The sequence below is a fragment of the Artemia sp. Qi Xiang Cuo genome, chromosome 6 (assembly GCF_049724085.1).
Source record: "Artemia sp. Qi Xiang Cuo chromosome 6, ASM4972408v1, whole genome shotgun sequence".
NCBI classification, from domain to species: domain Eukaryota; kingdom Metazoa; phylum Arthropoda; class Branchiopoda; order Anostraca; family Artemiidae; genus Artemia; species Artemia sp. Qi Xiang Cuo.
The window spans coordinates 42,939,077-42,964,317 of NC_142799.1; the positions used below are offsets into that span (position 1 = coordinate 42,939,077).

Here is a 25,241-nt window from a genome sequence, read left to right on the forward strand (position 1 = left end):
GTGTATTTGTATGTAAAAAGGAAACGTGTTTCCTGTAATCCTGTTTTCTCTAGAGCTACAGACACGCAATAATTGTAAAGCTTGATAGTCGTCCTGACAGGGATAGTCGTGGCAAGAGCAGCTGTACATTGATTTTGGATTTCTATTTTGCAATTAGTTTGCCTCTGACTTGTAATTATGAACCTCAGGAATGTTGAATACTAACTTTGGTGAAAGTCAACCACTTATTTTGGGATACATAGTTGATGTTTGTTTTTTTTTTTATTTAGAGACTCTATATTACAACATAGGAATCCAAAATCATTGTGTAACTACTACTAACGCGACTGGCCTCCCTAGGACGCATATCTAGTTATACAATAGGTCAATTTGTGTCTACAACACCCTTTTGATAAACTCTGCAGGCACAACATCTTTGACCCAATTTTGTCTACCGTGGGCACGTTTTTCTTTCACTTAGCTGTATAACAGTGCGAAGGGTCTGCCTATAATTTCTTTTGGTAAGGACTACCTCAGGAGAAGAATATGACTGTCCAAAGTCAAAGTGAAGATAGCGGATATTTCACAAAGGCTGTTTAATTGGATCCTGATGAAAACAAATGTTTCACAAATGATACATGAAATATATTTGATATCATGGTGATGAACGCACAAATGAAAAACCTGACCGCTACACATTAATGACATAGTTCACAAACAGTTGATGATTTTCAACACCAACTATGTTTAAGAATTTCTGAGCCTGTCGACTGCAAATCTGGCGGTATTTGTGCAATATAGACGTATAAATTCAAAACATGCTAGATGAATATTTTACATTGAAATAAGAGCATTGCTAGAAGTTTGAATTGGATTAGAGGGCCTAAGAAGGATGGTTGGTTCCATGGCTCTTCCGAACGAGCCACTCCTTCTTCAATCATATGGATGTCTTTTATCACTTTGGATTTGATCATTCAGACATCGTTTAGGGAATGGTCAAGAATGATTAATTGTTCATCATGAAGAATCTTTAAGGGCATAAATCAAAACAGAATAAGTACAGATTTTACAAGTGGCGTAAAATATCCTCTAAAACTGGCTAGAAATATTTTGGAGCTCGTTAAAGATTAATCTGAGGCTAATACTGAAAAAAGACGTACAAATTCAGAACACGTCAATTGAAATTGAGCCATACACGTATGATTGGATGGTTAAACGTTGGAACCTTGGACCCTTGAATACTCGTTTTTGTTGAAAAAAAACTTCTCAATAAAAATAATAATGACAACTAAATTAGTTTGTTTTAAGGAGTTTTAAAAACTCCTTGTTTTTGTCCCCATTTTTTCTCTATAAAATCGATTTCTTTGAAATGTGTAGAAAAATCAATGGACTAATCTAAATCAAGTGACCTATTTAGTTCTCAGTAAAGCACCAATGTCGCTCTAGCTTTTTGGCCATTTGAAGGTTTTGACCATCTAGCTTTTTGGCCATTTGAAGATTTTGACCATCTAGCTTTTTCGCCATTTGAAGGCTCTAGCTTTGGCCATTTGAAGGTTGGCAACATCATTATTGTTTGTGGTAATTTCTATTCCTTTTAAATTTGGTTTCAATGCTTATTGCAATTTCTTTTTGTTGTAGATTTCATTTTCGTGCTTAGTAATTTCTCATCGTTTTTGGTTGGTTGTCTTATATCTCCCTGTTTTTAGTTTTAATTTTGCTCTTTGATTTTCATGGAAAAACTTTTTGTTTTATTTAATGCATCTAATACCTGATGAAATATTAGGATAAGATGTTCATTTCCAGGTAATAAGTATAAATATGTATATTTGATAATTAGGTAATCGGCACATAAAAGGTAGTAGAATTCATTCTCCATTATTTTACTGTACATTATAAAATTGGGTAATACGGGTAATTCGCAATGCCGCACAAATTGTTCCCTTTTTTCAATCGAAAATAGCCTCTTTCGCCCCAACTTGTTGACCAAGTATTTCTGACTATCCAATAGTCACCATACGTCCTATCTGTTCCATACCCAACTATTATGACAGCATGATTCACGTTTGAACTACACCTTTGATCATTAAATATTCCTTGGGAATAGAAATAAAATGAATTTAAATTTGCATCCATTGCGACGGCAATTGGCCCTATAGTAGCTACCACATGTGCCATGGAGTCCTCACTATTTGGAACGCTTTTGTATGAGGATATTGTTACAACTGGTTGGCAAGTAGAACTACGACATTCCCCCGAGTTACCAGACGACCCCGAAGTGTATGTGTAGTCACTTTCTGAACATAGACCTCCTGAGGATTTGATATAATCCCACGAATTGGTGTAAAACCCTCCTAGACACTTGCGGTCATTCCGGCTACAGTCGACTATATTTTGCTGGCTTAAAGTAGCTAACCTCCCTCCATTTTTCATACAGTTATAGTATTCAACTGTTTCAGCTGCTGCAAATGCATAGCAGCTACCGCACCTTCCTTGGTCTCTTATTGGTGGCATACAAGGAGAATCCCGATAATCAACCGAACTAGGCAATCTTCTGGTGTTTTGCACAATAGGGACTGAATCTGCTTTCGGTTGTTTTGGTGGGGGTATTGTACCTTTAAGAGTGTTTAATTCTTCCTCTGTCAAGTCGGCTAGATGATTAACGTCAAGTCGAAATGGCTGAGTCTGATTTCTTGAAAACTGAATATTAAATGGCAGGATTTCAAGACGGGTTTTTTCCCAAATTTTGTGTCTCTCTTCGTCTTCTTGTCTGGTTGGATAAGACTTTCCAAATTTGACTTTGAAATCAACCCAGGGGTCCATGGGTATTGAAGCAATCATCTGAATTAATGCAGCAATAGCAAGGACATAAATAGTAAAGGTCACCTGGAACAAAAAATGGTAAAGTATCTACAAAAGTAAGAATTGGAATAAAACTCAAGCTTGAGAAAATACAAATCTATTAGTCAATAAATACATTCAAAGTGAATCGTTTAGTTAGATAAAATTTATTTCAATGTCTCTGTGTAACTCGAGGGTTGCCAATTCTTTTGAGACTTAACACAGACACTTGTTGGTTAGGAAAAGGAAAATTATTTTAAAAAGTAATTGTCGATTATATTTTTTAGAGTTTTGAGTATTTTTTAGAGTATTTTTTAGCTTTTGTACAGTCTTTTTTGCTTCAATTCAGTGGCAGATTTTTTTTTATAATGTTTAAATGTGAGGAAAGCTTTGGAAAATGGTTTGTTTCTGTTACATCAATGAGCACAGCGACGAGATAGATAGTAAGGGTCATTGGAAAACTGGAAAATAACTAACTATCAGTAAAAGTAAAGATTAAGAAACACATTTAAGCTTGAAATGATACAAATATTGGTAAAAAAAAGCCGCTAGAAGCAATTAACATTTTCTTAATAATTCTCACGCATTTTCAAGTTCATTTGCCACTAATACTGATTCAAGTTGTGGAAAGCTGGATTCTCTTTGATTCTCATTGATCTATCACGCCTTGAAAGCACTTGGTGTCCTCCCTAAAGTTTCTATATAAAAAAAAGAGCCTTAGGGGCCCGAATGTTGAATCATTGATTGTCAGGTGAAGGATTACGTCCTTCACGAAAAGCCTTATAGAAAAGTATTTACAAAATAAAAGTAAGAGTACTTCTGACATGAAAAAAGGACTTATCTAACATGAGCTTAAGGAAAGCCATTCTAACATAGAGATTATGGAATGGGCTTTCACAATTTTTAGAAAAAATTGAGCTGAAGTCGAATTCAATGAAAAATGAAGGAAGATTATGGAGTTAAAAGTTTGGTTTGGCAATGGAGAAGAATGGGTAGAGGATAAAATAGGAAGATGTCAAAATTTTTTTCACTTTGGTACGCTTCTTCAAGCTATTTTTGCTGTTTTCTTCTTTTCATCGTATTTAATTACTGCTACGACTTCCACTAGCCGAGTGGTTAGCGGGCTGGAGTTGCAATCCTGTGTCTGTAAGGGCAGGGGTTGGAGTCCTACTACTACTACTACTAAAAACTCACCGCAGCATCAAGCCGCCTGAGGCCAACACAGCCACGCACGCTCCTCCTTTATCCCAATCTATTCAAAGCATCCCTCTTTACACCCTACCAGGAAGTTCTCATTTTCTTTAAATCTTTCTTTATGACATCGTCTCACCCCAACTGCGGACGACCTGCTTTCCGTTTAGCCCTAGACGGTTGGCCAAAAAAGGACAATCTTCGGCCACCTGTCCTCCTTTATCCGCAGAAATTGCCTTAGCCATCTCAACCTTTCTCTCATTATAGCCCTAGAAAGTGGGATTGAATCAAACTTTCCGTAGAGCCTACTGTAAAATTACGGCCAGTCAGCTGAATGCCCAGAACAATCCGTAGGCAATTTCTCTGGAAAACATCTAGCAAAGCTTCATCCGCTTTTCGGAGCGCCCATGCTTCAGAGCCACATTCGACCATTGTTATCACTGTTGCTTCCAATATTCCAAATTTGGTTTGCAGACTCATCTTCCTATTTTTCCAAGCTTTTTGCAACTGAGAAAAAACACCCTGAGTCTCAGCAATTCTACTTCTAACATCTTCGCTGATCCCACCGTCTTTACTAATAATTCATTAAAAAAACTTTTTCCACAAAATACGTTTTTCAAATAAAAGTAAAGAACTCCATTAAACAAAAAATTAACAAAAATAAAACAAATAATCTACCAAGCGTGAAACTACCACAGATCAGCATCGATAAATAAATGAAACCCAAAACGAACAAAAATTACAATAATTAACCGAGTCAAACTCAAAACGAGCAGAAATTAACATAATTTGGGTGCAAATCCCTATGCCTTCCCAAGGCCAGAACAAAATTTCCACTTTACTGAAAAATATAAATGTTTTACTTTTATCGGTTTAATAAATCAAACAATATTAACATTTTGATTAATAAATATCAGTATATGTATATTAAACTGACAATGCACATTAATTTGTATTTTTTCAGTAAGGTGCAAATTTTGCTCTAGCCTTGGGAAGGCAGAGGGGATTTGCGCCCAACTTATGTGAATTTCTGCTCGTTTTGAGTTGAGTCGGTTATTTATTGTAATTTATGTTCGTTTCGGGTTTCATTTATTTATTGATGATGATTTGTGAAAGGCACCAGGCCTTTAAATTTCCAATCGAATGATCCCTTTTGGAAACGACAACGCTTTCTATAAACACCTTATATGTCCCCAGGGCATAAATTACAACCCATATCCAACGGTCTGTTAGGGTGGTTGTCATCTTCTAAGACCGAACTTCCAGAAGTTTCTACTACGTTAAAGAACATCGCTATCTTAAAACTTTGATTGGATATGTTTGGGGAAATAGTGGGTGTGAGAGGGGCGGTAGTCACTCCAATCATTTTCAACTATTAAAAATGGCCCTAGCCCTTCTTATTTCCAATCAAATGAGCCCGTTTGAAGTTTCTACGACAAAATTTTCAATAAAAATCTTATATGCCGCTATGACATAACTTACAACCCTTGCCCTGAGTGCTGGGAGGGGGGTGTCATTCTCAAAGACCTAATCTCCAGAACTTTTTACTACGTTGAACAAAATGGCTATCTGAAAATTTTGAGTGGATGTGTTTGGAAGATGGGTGGGCGTGAGAGGGGGGCTAGTTGCCCTCCAATCACTTTCGACTATTAGAAAGGGTACTAGCCCTCTCAATTTCGAATTGAATGAGCCCCTTTTGAAGTTTTACAACAACTCTATCTATAAACACCTTATATGCCCCCAGGGCAGAACTTACAACCTTTGCCCTTGGGGCTCTGGGGGGTTAGTCGTCCTTAAATACATAATTTCTATAACTTTCAACTACATTGAACAAAATGGCTATCTATAGACTTTGATTGTATGTTTTTGGGGAAATGGTGGGCGTGAGAGGGGGCTTAATTACTCTCCACTCACTTTCTACTAAAAAAAAGGCAATTTTAATTTCCAATCAAATGAGCCCTTTTTGAAATTTCTATAACAACTTTCTATACAAACCTGATGTGCCCCCAGGATATAACTTAAAATTCTTGCACAGAGGGGGCTATCGTCGTTAAAAACCTAATTTCCAGAACTTTGAACTGCGTTTAACGAAATATATATCTCAATATTTTAATTAGATGTGGTTGGGAGAATGGTGGGTGTGAGAGGGGCGTTAGTCGCTCTCCAATCACTTTCAACTATTAAAAAGGCACTAGCCCTTTCAATTTCCAATTCAATGAGCCATTTTGAAGTTTCTAAACTATCAATAAAAACCTTATACGCCTCCCGGACATAACTTACAACACGTGCCCTGAGAGCTGTGTGGGGGGGGGGAGGGGTGGTCATCCTGAGAAACGTAGTTTCCAAAATATTAAGATAAGCTGAATGACGTGAATATGTAAAATATCTTGGTGATGTGTTTGGAGAAATGATGGGCGTGAGAAGGGAGTTAGTGGCCCTCATATCACTTTTGACTATTAAAAAGGGCACTAGCCCTTTGAATTTCCAATTGAATGAGCCCTTTTTTAAGTTTCTACGACAAAGATTTTTATAAAAACCTTATATGCCCCCAAGGCATAACTTATAACGCTTGCCCTGAAGACTGTGTAAGTTTCTTGCTCAAAGGTATAATTTCCTCAACTTTGAACTGCATGGAACAAAATGGCTATCTCAAAATCTTTATTGGATGTGTTTGGGGAAATGGTGGGCGTTGAAGGGGTGTTAGTTGCTTTCCAATCACTTTTGACCATTAAAAAGGGCACTAGCCATTTCAATTTCCAATCGAATGAGCCCTTTTTCAAGTTTCTACAACAACGCCTTCTATACAAATCTCATATGCCCCCTGGGCACAATTCAAACCCCTTTTCCTTAGGGCTGTGGGGGGGGGGGTTGTCCGCTACAAAGGCCATAATTCTAGAGGTTAAGACGACTGTGACAACAATAGCAATATCATTATATGGAATGTTTGGATGTGGGGAAAAGGTGGGCGTGAGAGGCGGGTTAGTTGCCCTCTAATCACTTTCAACTATTAAAAAGGGCACTAGCCCTTTGAATTTCCAATCGAATGAGCCTTTTTTTAAAGTTCCTACGACAACGCCTTTTATAAAAAAAACATTATATGCCCCCAGGTCATAACTTACAACCCTTGCCCTAAGGGCTGTGGGGGAGTGTCCTCAAAAACAGAATTTCTATCTGGAAATCAACTACGCTGGACAAAATGGCTATCTCAAAATTTTGATTGGATGTGTTTCGGGAAATGCTGGACGTGGACAACTTCTTCGATACGAAGTGCCCTGCTCTAAAGGAAAAAATTAATAAATAATACATTGTGCCAACATCGTTCTTATATGCCCCCAGGGCATAACTTAAACCCTTGCCATGAGGGTTGTGGGGGAGTGTCCTCCTCTTTACTTAGTCCCCGTTTCTTGTCTCGTTCTCGAGTGTCCCCGTTCTTTACTTAGGCAGCGTGATTTTGCTGCCTATGATTTATCCAACAACTTTCTATATAAACCTTATATGCCCCCAGGGCATAACTTACAGCCCTTGCATCCTAAAAGACCTAATTTCCAGAACGTTCAACTACGTTGAACAAAATGGATATCTCAAAATTTTGATTGGATGTGTTTTGGAAAATGATGGGCATGAGAAGGGCATTTAGTCGCTATGCAACCACTTTCAACTACTAAAAAAGGCACTAGCCCTTTCAATTTCCAATTGAATGAACCCTTTTGAAGTTTCTACGACAACGCTTTCAATAAAAACTTTACTTGCCCCCAGAGCCTAGCGTACAACACTTTATCCGAGGACTGTGAGGGTGGGGGTTGTCCACCTTAAAGACCTAATTTCCAAAACTTTCAACTACGTTGAATAAAATCTAAAAATTTCGATTGGAAGTGTTTGGGGAAAAGGTTGGCGTGAGAGGGGTGTTAGTTGCCCTAAAATCACTTTCGACTATTTAAAAGGGTACTAGCCCTTTGAATTTCAAATCGAATGAGGCCTTTTTCAAATTTCTACGACAAAGATTTCAGTAAAAACCTTATATCCCCCCAGGGCATAAATTATAATCCTTGCCCTGAGGGTTTTAGGGGAGTGTCCTCAAAAACATATTTTCTATCTGGAAATCAACTACACCGAACAAAATGGCTATCTCAAATTTTTATTGGATGGGTTTGGGGGAATGATGGGCGTGGGGGGGGGGGGCTAGTTGCCCTCCAATGACTTTTGACTATTAAAAAAAAGACTATCCCTTTGAATTTCCAATCGAATGAGGTTTTTTAGAAGTTTCTACGACAACACCTTCTTTAAAAACCTTATATGCCTCCAGGGCATAACTTAAAACCCTTGCCCTGAGGGCTGTGGGGGAGTGTCTTCCTCAAAAACATATTTTCTATCTGGAAATCAACTACGCTAAACAAAATGGCTATCTCAAAATTTTGATTGGATGTGTTTGGGGGAATGATGGGCTTGGGGGCGGCTAGTTGCCCTCCAATCACTTTCGACTATTAAAAAGGGCACTAGCCCTTTGAATTTCCAATCGAATGAGCCTTTTTTGAAGTTTCTGCAACAACACTTTCTATAAAAACCTTATATGCCCCCAGGGCATAACTTAAAACCCTTGCCCTGAGGGCTGTGGGGGAGTGTCCTCCTCAAAAACATATTTTCTATCGAGAAATCAACTACGCTGAATAAAAGTTATGCCCCCAGGGCATAACTTAAAACCCTTGCCCTGAGGGTTGTGGGGGAGTGTCCTCCTCTTTACTTAGTCCCCGTTTCTTGTCTCGTTCTCGAGTGTCCCCGTTCTTTACTTAGGCAGTGCGATCTTGCTGCCTATGATTTATACAACAACTTTCTATATAAACCTTATATGCCCCCAGGGCATAACTTACAGCCCTTGCATCCTAAAAGACCTAATTTCCAGAACGTTCAACTACGTTGAACAAAATGGATATCTCAAAATTTTGATTGGATGTGTTTTGGAAAATGATGGGCATGAGAGGGGCGTTAGTCGCTATTCAATCACTTTCAACTATCAAAAAAGGTACTAGCCCTTTTAATTTCCAATCGAATGAACCCTTTTGAAGTTTCTACGACAACGCTTTCAATAAAAACTTTATACGCCCCCAGGGCATAACTTACAACCCTTGCCCTGAGGGCTGTGGGGGGAGGGGTGGTCATCCTTAAAGACCTAATTTCCAAAACTTTCAACTACGTTGAATAAACTCTAAAAATTTTGATTGGATGTGTTTGGGGAAAAGGTGGGCGTTAGAGGGGTGTTAGTTACTTTCAAGTCACTTTCGACTATTAAAAAGGGCACTAGCCCTTTGAATTTCAAATCGAATGAGGCCTTTTTCAAATTTCTACGACAAAGATTTCAGTAAAAACCTTATATCCCCCCAGGGCATAAATTATAATCCTTGCCCTGAGGGTTTTAGGGGAGTGTCCTCCTCAAAAACATATTTTCTATTTGGAAATCAACTACGCCGAACAAAATGGCTATCTCAAAATTTTTATTGGATGTGTTTGGGGGAATGATGGGCGTGGGGGGGGGGGGGGCTAGTTGCCCTCCAATCACTTTCGACTATTAAAAAAAAGACTATCCCTTTGAATTTCCAATCGAATGAGCTGTTTTTGTAATATATTAGACAGCGCCTTCTTTTAAAACTTTCTATGTCTCAGTGAAAAAACTTATAACCCTTGCCCCAAGGGCTCTGTGGGACCTCCCTCCACAGTAACGTAATACTTTATTTTGAAATAAACCGCAAAGAACAAAAAAGCTATCATAAAATTTGGATCGGGGATGTTTGGAGGATTTGTGGGCGTGGGGGGGGGCTAGTTGCCCTCCAATCAATTTTGACTATTAAAAAGAGCACTATACCTTTGAATTTCCAATCGAAAGAGCCTGTTTTGAAATTTCTACGACAACTCTTTATTTAAAAACCTTATATGTCCCCAGGTCTTACCTTAAAACACTTGCCCTGACGGCTGTGGGGGAGTTTCCTCCTCAAAAACATATTTTCTATCTGGAAATAAACTACGCTGAACAAAATGTCAATCTCAAAATTTTGATTGGTTGTTTTTGGGGGAATGATGAGCGTGGGGGGGGGGTGGCTAGTTACCCACCAATCACTTTCCCCTGGGGGCATAAGTTATGCCCCCAGGGCATAACTTATAACCTTTGCCCTGAAGACTGTGGGGGGAGTGTCCTGCTCAAAGGTATAATTTCCTGATCTTTGAACTGCATGGAACAAAATGGCTATCTCAAAATCTTTATTGGATATGTTTGGGGAAATGGTGGGTGTGGAAGGGGTGTTAGTTGCTTTCCAATCACTTTTGACCATTAAAATGGGCACTAGCCATTTCAATTGCTAAACGAATGAGCCCTTCTTTAAGTCTCTACCAAAACTCTTTAACAACAACCCTTATATGCCCTTGTGGCCTAATTTATAACCCTGGCCATGAGGGCTGTGGGGGGGGGGGGGTTGATAACCCCAAAGACCAAATTTCCAGAACTTAAAAATACGATTAAAAAAATGGCTATCTAAAAGTTTTGATTATATCTGTTTGGGGAAAAGGTGGCATGAGAGGCGGGTTAATTGCCCTCTAATCACTTTCGACTATTAAAAAGGGCACTAGCCCTTTGAATTTCCAATCGAATGAGCCTTTTTTTAAAGTTCCTACGACAACGCCTTTTATAAAAAACATTATATGCCCCCAGGTCATAACTTACAACCCTTGCCCTAAGGGCTGTGGGGGAGTGTCCTCAAAAACAGAATTTCTATCTGGAAATCAACTACGCTGGACAAAATGGCTATCTAAAAATTTTGATTGGATGTGTTTCGGGAAATGCTGGACGTGGACAACTTCTTCGATACGAAGTGCCCTGCTCTAAAGGAAAAAATTAATAAATAATACATTGTGCCAACATCGTTCTTATATGCCCCCAGGATATAAATTAAACCCTTGCCTTGAGGGTTGTGGGGAGTTTCCTCCTCTTTACTTAGGCCCCGTTTCTTGTCTCGTTCTCGAGTGTCCCCGTTCTTTACTTAGGCAGCGTGGTCTCGGTACCTATGATTTATAAAACAACTTTCTATATAAACCTTATATGCCCCTTGCACTAGCCCTTTGAATTTCAAATCGAATGAGGCCTTTTTCAAATTTCTACGACAAAGATTTCAGTAAAAACCTTATATCCCCCCAGGGCATAAATTATAATCCTTGCCCTGAGGGTTTTAGGGGAGTGTCCTCAAAAACATATTTTCTATCTGGAAATCAACTACACCGAACAAAATGGCTATCTCAAATTTTTATTGGATGGGTTTGGGGGAATGATGGGCGTGGGGGGGGGGGCTAGTTGCCCTCCAATCACTTTCGACTATTAAAAAAAAGACTATCCCTTTGAATTTCCAATCGAATGAGCTTTTTTTGAAGTTTCTACGACAACACCTTCTTTAAAAACCTTATATGCCTCCAGGGCATAAGTTAAAACCCTTGCCCTCAGGGTTGTGGGGGAGTGTCTTCCTCAAAAACACATTTTCTTTCTGGTAATCAATTAAGCTCAAAAAAATGGCTATCTCAAAATTTTGATTGGATGTGTTTGGAGAAATGATGGGCTTGGGGGGGGGACTAGTCGCCCTCCAATCACTTTTGACTATTAAAAAGGGAACTAGCCCTTTGCATTTCCAATGGAATGAGCCTTTTTTGAAGTTTACACGAAGACTCCTTCTTTAAAAATCTTAGATGACCCCAGGGCTTAACTTAAAACCCTTTCTCTAAGGGTTGTGTGGGTGTGTCCTCTTCAGAAACATATTTTCTATCGAGAAATCCACTACGCTGAACAAAATGTCTATCTCACAATTTTGCTTGGATGTGTTTCGGGGAATGATGAGCGTGGGGGGGGGGTGGCTAGTTACCCACCAATCACTTTCCCCTGGGGGCATAAGTTATACCCCCAGGGCATAACTTATAACCCTTGCCCTGAAGACTGTGGGGGGAGTTTCTTGCTCAAAGGTATAATTTCCTCAACTTTGAACTGCATGGAACAAAATGGCTATCTCAAAATCTTTATTGGATGTGTTTGGGGAAATGGTGGGCGTTGAAGGGGTGTTAGTTGCTTTCCAATCACTTTTGACCATTAAAATGGGCACTAGCCATTTCAATTTCCAATCGAATGAGCCCTTCTTGAAGTTTCTACGACTACTCTTTCGATAAAAAACTTATATGCCCCCTGGGCATAATTTACACCCCTGGCCCTGAGAGCTGGGGGGGGGGGGTTGCCATCTTCCAAGACCTAATTTCCAGAACTTAAAACTACGTTGAATAAAATGGCTATCTCAAAGTTTTGATTAGATGTGTTTGAGGAAAAGGTGGCATGAGAGGCGGGATATTTGCCCTCTAATCACTTTCGACTATTAAAAAGGGCACTAGCCCTTTGAATTTCCAATCGAATGAGCCTTTTTTTAAAGTTCCTACGACAACGCCTTTTATAAAAAACATTATATGCCCCCAGGTCATAACTTACAACCCTTGCCCTAAGGGCTGTGGGGGAGTGTCCTCAAAAACATAATTTCTATCTGGAAATCAACTACGCTGAACAAAATGGCTATCTAAAAATTTTGATTGGATGTGTTTCGGGAAATGCTGGACGTGGACAACTTCTTCGATACGAAGTGCCCTGCTCTAAAGGAAAAAATTAACAAATAATACTTTGTGCCAACATCGTTCTTGTATGTCGCCAGGGCATAACTCAAAACCTTGCCCAGACGGTTGTGGGGGAGTGTCCTCCTCTTTACTTATTCCCCGTTTCTTGTCTCGTTCTCGAGTGTCCCCGTTCTTTACTTAGGCAGCGCGATCGTGCTGCCTATGATTTATACAACAACTTTCTATATAAACCTTATATGCCCCCAGGGCATAACTTACAGCCCTTGCATCCTAAAAGACCTAATTTCCAGAACGTTCAACTACGTTGAACAAAATGGATATCTCAAAATTTTTATTGGATGTGTTTTGGAAAATGATGGGCATGAGAGGGGCGTTAGTCGCTATCAAATCACTTTCAACTATCAAAAAAGGTACTAGCCCTTTTAATTTCCAATCGAATGAACCCTTTTGAAGTTTCTACGACAACGCTTTCAATAAAAACTTTATACGCCCCCAGGGCATAATTTACAACCCTTGCCCTGAGGGCTGTGTGGGGAGGGGTTTTCATCCTTAAAGACCTAATTTGCAAAACTTTCAACCATGTTGAATAAAATCTATATAAAAAATTTTGATTAGATGTGTTTGAAGAAAAGATGGGCGTGAGAAGGGGGTTAGCTGCCTTCAAATCACTTTCGACTATTAAAAAGGGCACTAGCCCTTTGAATTTCTAATCGAATGAGGCCTTTTTCAAATTTCTACGACAAATATTTCAATAAAAAGCTTATATCCCCCCAGGGCATAAATTATAATCCTTGCCCTGAGGGTTTTAGGGGAGTGTCCTCCTCAAAAACATATTTTCTATTTGGAAATCAACTACGCCGAACAAAATGGCTATCTCAAAATTTTTATTGGATGTGTTTGGGGGAATGATGGGCGTGGTGGGGGGGGAGGGCTAGTTGCTCTCGAATCACTTTCGACTATTAAAAAGGGCACTATTCCTTTGAATTTCCAATCGAATGAGCTTTTTTTGAAGTTTCTACGACAACACCTTCTTTAAAAACCTTATATGCCCCCAGGGCATAACTTAAAAACCTTGCTCTAAGGGTTGTGTGGGAGTGTCTTCCTCACAAATCTATTTACCCTTGTAAAATCAACTATGCTAAACAAAATGGCGTTCTACTAAATTTTATTGGATGTGTTCAGGAGAATAAGGGGCGTGGGGGGCGGCTAGTTGCCATCCAATCATTTCCGACTATAAAAAAGGGCACTGGCGCATTGAATTTCCAGTCGATTTAGATTGTATTGAAGTTTGTACGACAACGCCTTCTATAAAAACCTTATATGCCCCCAGGGCATAACTTAAAACCCTTGCTCTAAGGGTTGTGGGGGAGTTTCCTCTTCAAAAACATATTTTCTATCGGGAAATCCACTACGCTGAATAAAATGGCTATCTCAAAATTTTGATTGGATGTGTTTCGGGGAATGATGGGCGTGGGGGGGGGGTGGCTAGTTACTCCCCAATCACTTTCGACTATTAAAAAGGGTACAAGCCCTTCTAATTTCCAATCGAATGAGCCTGTTTTGAAGTTTCTACGACAACGCCTTCTATAAAAAAACTTATATGCCCCCAGGGCATAACTTAAAACCCTTGCCCCGAGGGCTGAGGGGGAGTGTCCTCCTCAAAAACATATTTTCTATGTGGAAATCAACTACGCTGAACAAAATGGCTATCTCAGAATTTTGATTGGATGTGTTTAGGGGAATGATGGGCGTGAGGGGGGGGGGCTTGTTGCCCTCCAATCACTTTCGACTATTAAAAAGGGCACTAGCCACTCCAATTTCCAATGGAATGAGCCCTTTTCGAAGTTTCTACAACTCCTTCGATACGAAGTGCCCGCGTATGGAGAAAAAAAAAAAAACACATTGTGCCAGTAGTAAGGCCATAGGGAATATGAGTCCCACATTCAATCCTACATTCACGCCTACATGAATATGCGTGTAGTTTAACCGGTACATTGGCTTACCACGGGTCAGTCACCTATTACTACGAACGGTACTTGCCTTAGCAGACGGGTTTTTCAGAAGTAGAAGCCATTTTTTGGGGGTGAAACGGTGAGAAAGCGGCTTTCAGTCTATACACGGTAAATTGCTTACTTGTTTTTGTTTTTTTTTAAACTTGGCAACGTATGATGTACTCAAGCAAAAACCCTATAAATATTCATACACTGCATTCCAATTGTCATTATGTTTTAACACATTGATTATAGTACATCACATTTTATTAACTTTGAAAACAATGGATTCGTCAATTTTCAATGTGAGTACACTTTTATTCTGTATCTCCAAAAAAAAATAAAATAAAAAAAACGTTTACACTTAGCTAGTATTCATATTCCTTAGAAATTTAACAAGGTTAATTTACAAAGGCTGAAGGATTTCTAACTTCCAATCCTATAGTAATAAAGCAGTCAGATTTTTATTACCAAAAAGATGACGGGAAAACAGCTACACAGACTTTCTGTAAAAATTTATAAAATATTAGACAGACTACTCTAAATATATGACAAAAATTTATTCAAGTCGTTATCACATCAATTACAGCTGAGTTTTTTTGGCTCAGAAAACATATTTGGAAACTAAAAGCTGACACTAACGTAATAATTGAGCGTGTATATACGAAATATTAATTTTAACATATCTATGTCGCTCCGAATACTATATTAGTTCAAAATTATATTAGTTTTTTTTAGTTCAAAAAAATATTTTTCTCGGTGACTTCTTTTTGGTAATAAAAATCTGACTGCTTTATTACTATAGTATTGGAAATTAGAAATCCTTCGGCCTTTGTAAATTAACCTTGTTAAATTTCTAAGGAATATGAATACTAGCTAAGTGTAATCGTTTTTTTTTTATTTTTTTTTTTTTTTGGAAATATAGAATGAAAGTGTACTCACATTGAAAATTGACGAATCCATTGTTTTCAAAGTTAATAAAATGTAATGTACTATAATCAATGTGTTAAAACATAATGACAATCGGAATGTAGTGTATGAACATTTATAGGGTTTTTGCTTGAGTACATCATACGTCGCCAAGTTTAAAAAAAAACAACAAGTAATCAAGTTACTGTATATAGACTAACCACCGCTCTCTCACCGTTTGACCCCAAAAAAATGGCTGTTCCTCAGAAAACCCGTCTGCTAAGGCAAGTACCGTTCATAGTAATAGGTGACTAACCCTGGTAAGCCAATGTACCGGTTAAACTACACGCATATTCATGTAGGCGTGAATGTAGGATTGAATGTAGGACTCATATTCCCTATGGCCTTACTACTTGTGCCCACATCGTTCTTTACTTAGGCAGCGCGCTAGCGCTGCCTAAGTAAAGAACGATTATGCCCTGGGGGCATATAAAGTTTTTATAAAAATCTTTGTCGTAGAAACATAAAAAAGGGCTCATTCGATTGGAAATTCAAAGGGCTAGTGTCCTTTTTAATAGTCAAAAGTGATTTCAAGGCAACTAACCCCCCTCTCACGCACATCTTTTCTCCCTCCTCGTATGCGTAATAATTTCTGTTCGTTTTAAGCTTTAATATTGCTCCCTACTTTCAGTTGAAAAAACTTGTTTTTTTATTTAATATTTGATCATTTTTTGAAAACATAAAAAACCCTCCAGGAACCTAACACCCATGAACATCTAAAAAACTATGTCTGAAAACCCAAACAGCTAATTAAATTTTCTAATTCATGATTTCAGGCACGTAAGGCTCAATAGTAACCAAAACTCTAAAAAACGGAATATTGATACCAATAGATACAACAAAAATGTTCCTTTAGTAGCTACGCAATTAGGCTAAAAATGAAGATATTTATGCATAGTTTCAACTAGCTATGGCTAAGTTTGCTAAAGACCAGCTATTTTCTTGCGAAAACACACAAAATCAGAAAAAATGTTCAATGTTCCTTTAGTACCTACGCAATTAGGCTAAAAATGAAGATATTTATGCAGAGTTTCAACTAGCTATGGCTAAGTTTGCTAAAGACCAGCTATTTTCTTGCGAAAACAAACACAAAATCAGAAAAAAAAATTTCAATGTTCCTTTAGTAGCTACGCAATTAGGCTAAAAATTAAGATATTTATGCGGAGTTTCAACTAGCTATGGCTAAGTTTGCTCAAGACTAGCTATTTTCTTGCAAAAAAACACACAAAATCAGAAAAAATTTTCAATGTTCCTTTAGTACCTTCTCAATTAGGCTAAAAATTAAGATATTTATTCAGAGTTTCAACTAGCTATGGCTAAGTTTGCTAAAGACCAGCTATTTTCTTGCGAGAACACACAAAATCAGAAAAAAAAGTTCAATTTTCCTTTAGTACCTACGCAATTAGGCTAAAAATGAAGATATTTATGTAGAGTTTCAACTAGCTATGGTTAAGTTTGCTAAAGACCAGCTATTTTCTTGCAAAAAACACACAAAATCAGAAAAATGTTCAATGTTCCTTTAGTACCTTCGCAACTAGGCTAAAAATGAAGATATTTATGCAGAGTTTCAACTAGCTATGGCTAAGTTTGCTAAAGATCAGCTATTTTGTTGCGAAAACACACAAAATCAGAAAAAATTTTCAATGTTCCTTTAGTACCTACGCAATTAGGCTAAAAATGAGCTTTTCAAGTGATGAATAGGTTATATCGCAGGGGGCTAGGATATAAACTATATTCTAAGAATATCTGGACCCTTTGAGTAATGGGAGTATTAAAAAAGCCGACGAATTTTATTTGAAATCAAAAAAAAATACTACTTTTAGAAACGAACATTCACAGACCAATTGGAAATTTAGCATAACAACACTATAGGATGCTTCCTTGCATTGTTTAACTGAGCATAGCGCCTCACATCTCTTCCTTTAAATAGAAGTGAATGTCTATCTTTTTCTTGTGTTTTTATAAGCATCCTTATCTGTTTTCTTGTAGCATTCGAATCTTCGAAAATGTGCAAGGGGGTATTTTCATGATGTATTTTACTATGACTCATATTGCTGTCAGGGGTGACATCCAGCTTTGCTCGCTTTTGCTGGAGGGTTTGATCAACAACTTCCTAAAATAAAATTATTTTTAGTTTTCTCAGTAGGTAGCTTGCAAGCTTAAAGACCTAAATTTCAAGCTACTTAAACACATAAAGAAAAGAGCGGAAGTCCTAGATGGAGGCTAAACCAAGCATATTTTTAATATGATACTCTCTAAATTAAAGCGTTTTATACTTTTAAAAAAGCTTCCTATTTTAATTAAACAATACGTCTCTTAATTTAGTCAAATTGGCCTCCAAAACATAATTTAATTTTCAATTGCGAAACTATTTTTTACTCATTTTTTGTTTTTAATACATAGTCTTAGGAAAACTTCATAACCACATATAGAGTTAAAACACAATGATGCTGAAATAAATAGAAAAGGCCAAGGTTAAATTTTCACAAACTCAACTGAAATCAAAAGTAAGTTCTTGAAGATTACAAGAAAACCAAATCTTCCCTTGCCTTTTCGTGAGGCAACTAATTGTTCAATAAACGACTATAGTTTTAGACTTTTAGTAGCTTAAATTACGGACCGTCTATATGCAGTATATGAATCTGACCCAATGCTGAATAAGGTTCTTAATGCATTTCACATGTTGAATCAAATATTTTATGTTATTAAATTTATAGCTATGTTCACTATAATATCCCATTGCCTATTGCATCAAGGGACAAAAAGGGCTTAGATCCCTCACAGTGGTAGCTACTCAAGGAAGAATTTGAATAACCCCTTTATATTGACTTTTTCTACAAAATAAGTTTTTCAAAGAAAGGTAAAGAATTCCATTAAACAAAAATTGAGCAAAAATAAAATAAAATAATATACCAAACGTGAAACTACCGCTAATCAGCATCTATAAATAAATGAAACCGAAACTGAAAAGAAATTACAATAAATAATCGAGTCAAACTCAAAACGAGCAGAAATTAACATAAGTTGGGGGCAAAACCCCTATGCCTTCCCAAGGCCAGTGTGGAGATTGGTTAATAGAACATTAAACGAAACATTTATTATTATTTCTTTATTTACATATTGGAATTAACATTTTAAAATTAGAATAGCCAAGGCTTATGATGTTTTGAATATTCTCGTTTATTTGATTGAAATTGTTTAATTATAAAATAAAATAATGACCTTTCGAGATTAGGTCTCGTTAGATTTCAGTTCAATGTCTTCTTTGGCTTTGAATATTCTCGTGTATTTAATTGAAATTGTTTTATAAAAATAACATAATGAGCTGTTGAGGTCCAGTTTGAACTTCCTGCATTCAAAATTTGGTCAAAATTCAGGATCTAGATCCACACTTCTAATCCCCCTCCCCCACCTTCTAAAAAATAAATAGATCTCCACACACGTGACATGTATGTTGAATATAAAACAATTTCAATTAAATACACGAGAATATTCAAAGCAATATTTAAAAGCTTTGAATATTCTCGTGTATTTAATTGAAATTGTTTTATAATAATAAAAATAAAATAATGAGTTGTTGAGATCCAGTTGGAACTTCCTGCATTCAAAATTTGGTCCAAATTCAGGTTGTAGATCCACACATCTAATCCCCCTCCCCCACTTGCTAAGAAATAAATATATATACACAAAAGAGACAGGTATACGTAAAAATCAACTAGAATAATATTCCTCATTGAATTTGAGGATGCTCAAGACTCTATGAATCAAGATTTTATTTCATATTTATATATTTTATTTGCTATTCCACTGGTAGCGTCGATTTTCACCAAAATTGATGTTTATAAAGGTTTTAGTAATAGCTTAAATCCATTAAAACAGGTAAAACAAGGCGAGTAGATGTCCCGCAGACGATGTTTGAGTTCCAATAAAACTGGTAATTTTTCAATTGTATACAGGCCTATAAAATTTTTAACACCCTGAAGGTTCCTGTATCACATTAGCCTAAATATATGCATGCTAATTCAGTTATATTGTGCCGCAAATTTTTTACATGTCAATCATGAAATAGCATTATTCACCGCATGCATATAAGGAGTCGATTTACTAAATTATTAAAATATAGCTGTAATTGATGTGATAACGACTTGAATAAATTTTTGTCATATATTTAGAGTAGGCTGTCTAATATTTTATAAATTTTTAAAGAAAGTCTGTGTAGCTGTTTTCCCGTCATCTTTTTGGTAATAAAAATCTGACTGATTTATTACTATAGTATTGGAAATTAGAAATCCTTCGGCCTTTGTAAATTAACCTTGTTAAATTTCTAGAGAGAAGCCAAGGGTAACTTGTAAATAAAAGAAGACAAAATTTAGCATGAAAAAAAAATCCCCTTTTACAGAAGGAAAATTAGCACCCCCACCCCCTAATACTAAACGTTGAAAATGGGAATATTTAGTCATTAACATATTTAACCAAAATTAACCAAGGGAGGCTAAGTCCCCCTTGCTTTGACCAAATCAAGCGCTGTACTTGGCTTAATGGTGTGTAAAATTATTAATAATCGCAGCTGATAAATCTGCACTGCTAATGTTGTCAATTAAAACGAGAAAGCATTCTGATTTTGAGGGAAAATCCCGCAAATAATTTGAATTAATTTACCATTAGTTTTTGTGAGACTTTTGGAAAGAATACTGAAGTCACCGAGAAAAAAATTTTTTTGAACTAAAAAAAACTAATATAATTTTGAACTAATATAGTATTCGGAGCGACAGAGATATTAAATTAACACGACATAACAGCGACAGAGTTAAAATTAATATTTCGTATATACACGCTCAATTATTACGTTAGTGTCAGCTTCTAGTTTCCAAAGATGTTTTCTGAGCCAAAAAAAACTCAGCTGTAATGGATGTGATAACGACTTGGATAAATTTTTGTCATATATTTAGAGTAGGCGGTCTAATATTCTAAAAATTTTTATGTAAAGTCCGTGTAGCTGCTTTCTCGCGACCTTTTTGGTAATAAAAATCTGACTGCTTTAGTACTATATAACTGGAAATTAGAAATACTTTGGTCTTTTCAAATCATCCTTCTTAAATTTATAAGGAATATGAACGCTAGCCAATTGTAATCGTTTTTTTTATTTATTTTTTTTTGGAAATATATAATGAAATTGTAATCACATTGAAAATTGACGAATCCATTGTTTTCAAAGTTAATAAAATGTAATGTAATATAATAAATGTGTTAAAACATAATGACAATCGGAATGTTGTGTATGAACATTTATAGGGTTTTTGCTTGAGTACATCATACGTCGCCAAGTTTAAAAAAAAAAACAAAAAACAAGTAATCAACTTACTGTATATAGACCAACCACCGCTCTCTCACCGTTTGACCCCAAAAAATGGCTGTTACCTCAGAAAAACCCGTCTGGTAAGGCAAGTACCGTTCGTAGTAATAGGTGACTAACCCTGGTAAGCCAATGTACCGGTTAAACTACACGCATATTCATGTAGGCGTGAATGTAGGATTGAATGTAGGACTCATATTCCCTATGGCCTTACTACTTGTGCCCACATCGTTCTTTACTTAGGCAGCGCGCTAGCGCTGCCTAAGTAAAGAACGATTATGCCCTGGGGGCATATAACGTTTTTATAAAAATCTTTGTCGTAGAAACATAAAAAAGGGCTCATTCGATTGGAAATTCAAAGGGCTAGTGTCCTTTTTGATAGTCAAAAGTGATTTCAAGGCAACTAACCCCCCTCTCACGCACATCTTTTCTCCCTCCTCGTATGCGTAATAATTTCTGTTCGTTTTAAGCTTTAATATTGCTCCCTACTTTCAGTTGAAAAAACTTGTTTTTTTATTTAATATTTGATCATTTTTTTAAAAACACCAGGAAATCTGGCTTCACCTCCATGGAAAAATTCCCCTTCCCATGGAAATATACTCTGCAAAATTCAATCTTGGTGAAAATCTACCCCGTACAATTACCCTTAGCACCTCCACGCGTAAAATTGAGTTAGTAAGGAGAAAGCAAGATATATAAAGAAATTTCGTATGGGAATTCCGGCAAATCCCCCACCCCCCAGTATACAATTTCCCCTGAAAAATTCGCTCTCCATGGAACATTCTCCCCGTGCAAAGTCCCCAAGGAAAGGAAAATCGTACTCCCCTTTCCACCCGAAAAATTTATGCATAGTTCCCAAAATACTAATACTAGACAAAAACTATACGTAAACAATGGACAAATTTTATAACTTAAATACCTTTCCCCAGGGGTTGTGGGGGGGGGGGGTCATGGTATATCCAAAGACATAGTTATTAGGCCTTTCAACTATGCTGAACAAAATAGCAATCTCAGGATTTTGATTGGACGATTTAGGGAAAAAAGATGGCGTGGAAATGGGTCTAGTTGCCCTTCAATTTTTTTGGTCACTTAAAAATGGCACTAGAACTTTTAATTTCCATTGGAATTAGCCCTCGCCCTATTTTCTAGGCCCACTGGGTCGATACGATCACTCCTGGGGAAAAAAAACAACAAAAAAAAAACGAATAAACACGCATCCATGATCTTTCTTCTGGCAAAAAGTACAAAATTCCACATTTTTGCAGATAGGAGCTTGAAACCTCTACATTAGGGTTCTATAATACGGTGAGTCTGATGGTGTGAGTTTCATTAAGATTCTATTAATTTTAGGGGTCTTTCCCTCTTTTTTCGAAAATCGGGGGAATTTTTATCAAGTTCGTAACCTTTGATGGGTATAACTAAACTTAATAAAACTTATATATTCAAAATTAGCATAAAAATTCAGTCCTTTTGATATATCAATTGGTATCAAAATTCCGTTTTTTAGAGTTTCGGTTACTATTGAGCCGGGTCGCTCCTTACTTGCAAAAATTACTATGAATGAACAAGCGAAACCTAGAATGAATAAAAAGGTCAAACTTGAAGTGAACCAAAACTACCACAAACAATGTGGTAAGGAAGAGCGATATTTTGGTATTGTGGTAGTAAGAGTGGAGTACCGTCCGTTACATTATCTGAAGATTAAACTGAGAATTGCCCCCTCCCTCTTGCCCTTAGAGGGTTCAGTTTTTGTGTGGCAATATCTGTTCTGTTCGTACTGCGCGTTGGCGCATTCGTTATTAAAGATGCACGTAATCCATGCAAAATAAACGGTTAACATACATGTTTATTTTAAAGTTTCATTTAACCATAAGTTGATTCATTTGAGGCTTGATAAAATTGGTATCTGAACTACGTATCAGCTGTTATGGAGGAGGGCCAGTGGATCTTTGTGTAGGTGGGGTAGGCCTGACACCTAAAAGGTGTATCTTTATGCCGAAATTTTCTAAGTCTCCGATGAGCCTTCATCTAAATATGGGGGATTAGGGGGGGGGGATATAGAAACCAACTTCTAGTCTCCTTTCATTCCCGTGAATTTTCTTTGGACTGAGTGTGTAGCATGGGGGATCTAGGGTGGCATTTTCATCCTAATTCTGAAACAAATCTGTGGTTTAACATAAAAAATTACATTCACATGCTTTCTGGCACAAATGAAGGAGAGAGGGAAGGGGTCATTAGTGTCGCTAGGCATTTTTCAGGGGGGGGGGGGGGGCAAGCGCGGCCCAAAGTTTGTTTCAACCGACATTTAAATGGAAGTAATTCTCCTTTTCCTATCTCTATAAACTGTAAGTAAGGAGCAACGCTTTCCATTTAGATAGAAATCTAAATTATAAAAAAAAACGTTTGGTTAAAATATATGCCACAACGAAATCTATTAATAACGCTGATTCTAAATATGTAAACTGCATGAACTTTAAAGTTGACAATAAACTACAACCATATGAAAATATGTATCATTTTAGAAAAAGGAATTGAAACTCCACGAGAAGGCGTGTGGTCTTGACGGAAATTATAGCAACGAATTTCGGCATGTTTGTGACATGCCGAAAGCCTCTATTAAAAAAAAAAAAAAATATAAAAAATAAAAAATGCACTTTTAAGATAATCACGCACGTGACCCCTATAGTCCTTAGTAGTAGACTATTAAAAGAAGGTTAATTCGAATTAGAATTTTGAGATCTAGTGCATTTTTAAGTAATAAAAGAGATCACGCCTGAGGAATTTTCCTCATTACAGTATTTTGGCACTTAAAAACTCTTGGCCCGTCGAGCAAAAGTTCTGACAATTATTGGAAGGGTATTTATATAGTTTTCCAGTCTCAGAGATCATACTGGTGTGCGGTTTACCACGCGCCCTTACCACAAATACAGTCCATTATAATGAACCATTATTGTAGACCATTTATACAATAAAACTCCCGGCCGTAGAGTGTCGCCTAATTACACACTATTAGGGTATTGCTGACTGTATTCCCTTGTGGGATGGGGCGGGGAGGGGAGATATTTAAGCCCCCAAAAATCATTTTAGGACAATGCTTTCAAATTTTCTATAAGAGGTGCTTCAGATGAACTGAGTGAATATTCAAATGATAACGGATTTAACATGACCTCCCTCCATTATGAAGTATATATATGAGAAGGCAAAATCTTCCCTGTTATATCAGAGACCATAGTTTCTTTTGGATAATTAAAACTTTTAATTTAAACAGTAAATATACTAATTGAGTTGTTTTCCCTTGAAGAACTGTTCTGCAAAAAGGTAACTTGATATAAGGAGTTCTATGGTTTGTTTATCTAATTAGTGTAATTTTTTTTTCGTGTTAAGTTTGAATTGTTATATACTTTTATTTTTGGTCGAATTCAGTTTAAATATTGCTCTTTACTTTTTTTTTGAAAGCCTGATTATTGTAACAATATATATATTTAAATGATGATAAAAGTCTTGTATTTAAATCGAATAAAAGTAAAATACTTCGATTACAAATCCCCTGAGATAATCAAATTAGTAATATCTTTGAGATTAGATCAATCTCTCTGTTTCCTAAATTTCTGCCCTCCTCATTTTTTCAAGACGATTCTACTGAATCGGAAGTGCAAAAATCTTAAAAAGGGCCGAGATCTGAATTGGGATAATCTTGATGTAAAAACTATTCGAAATTAAAAGGACTTGATACGACCCAAGAAAAATTCGGGAAGTGAGTAGTTACTGATGCAAGCAATTTATTTTCTCTAGAAAAGGAGGGGGGAATTAGTCGTGGAAAGGGGATAGAATAGCTAGAAAAATAAATGCACTGTATGAACAAAGAATATGCAAAATATAAGAATAAGCAAATTGTAAGAAAATGACAAGAAAAAGGATACAATAATGAGGAGCTGGGCCAGACTCATACACAGGAATTCCTTCATGGATACAATAATGAAAATAAATGTTTAATAAGCTAAATACAAAGTGCCAAGAAATTTAGAAACAATTAGAATTTCAAGGGAAGCCTGGAAGCCCCTCCCCTTGGGTACGAGACTGGAATTGGAAGTGGGGCTTCCTTCTTCCGCATATGAGCCTTTACAGAATTCTATATGTGTTTATACGAGCTTGTTGAATTTAATAGTAAAATTAAAAATTGATTGCATACCATTGTAGCTCTTGCTTTGATATCACAGACCTTAACCTCTGACCAACTAACCCGAAAAGGACAAACAAGAGGCTAAGAGCTTCGCAAGACCTTG

At 36.9% G+C, this 25,241-nt stretch overlaps 1 protein-coding gene across 1 annotated transcript; it reads right to left on the reverse strand.

The window, feature by feature from the left end:
• Positions 1 to 409: 409 nt before the first annotated feature.
• LOC148951255 (cathepsin S-like) lies at positions 410 to 25,230 on the reverse strand. The gene is made up of 2 exons (XM_089090209.1): positions 25,148 to 25,230; positions 410 to 2,862 (listed from the first exon to the last, which is right to left on the reverse strand). The coding sequence occupies exons 1-2, from the start codon at positions 25,148 to 25,150 to the stop codon at positions 1,870 to 1,872; spliced, it is 996 nt and encodes a 331-aa protein (XP_088946335.1). The 5' UTR covers positions 25,151 to 25,230; the 3' UTR covers positions 410 to 1,869.
• Between the last annotated feature and the right edge of the window lie 11 nt (positions 25,231 to 25,241).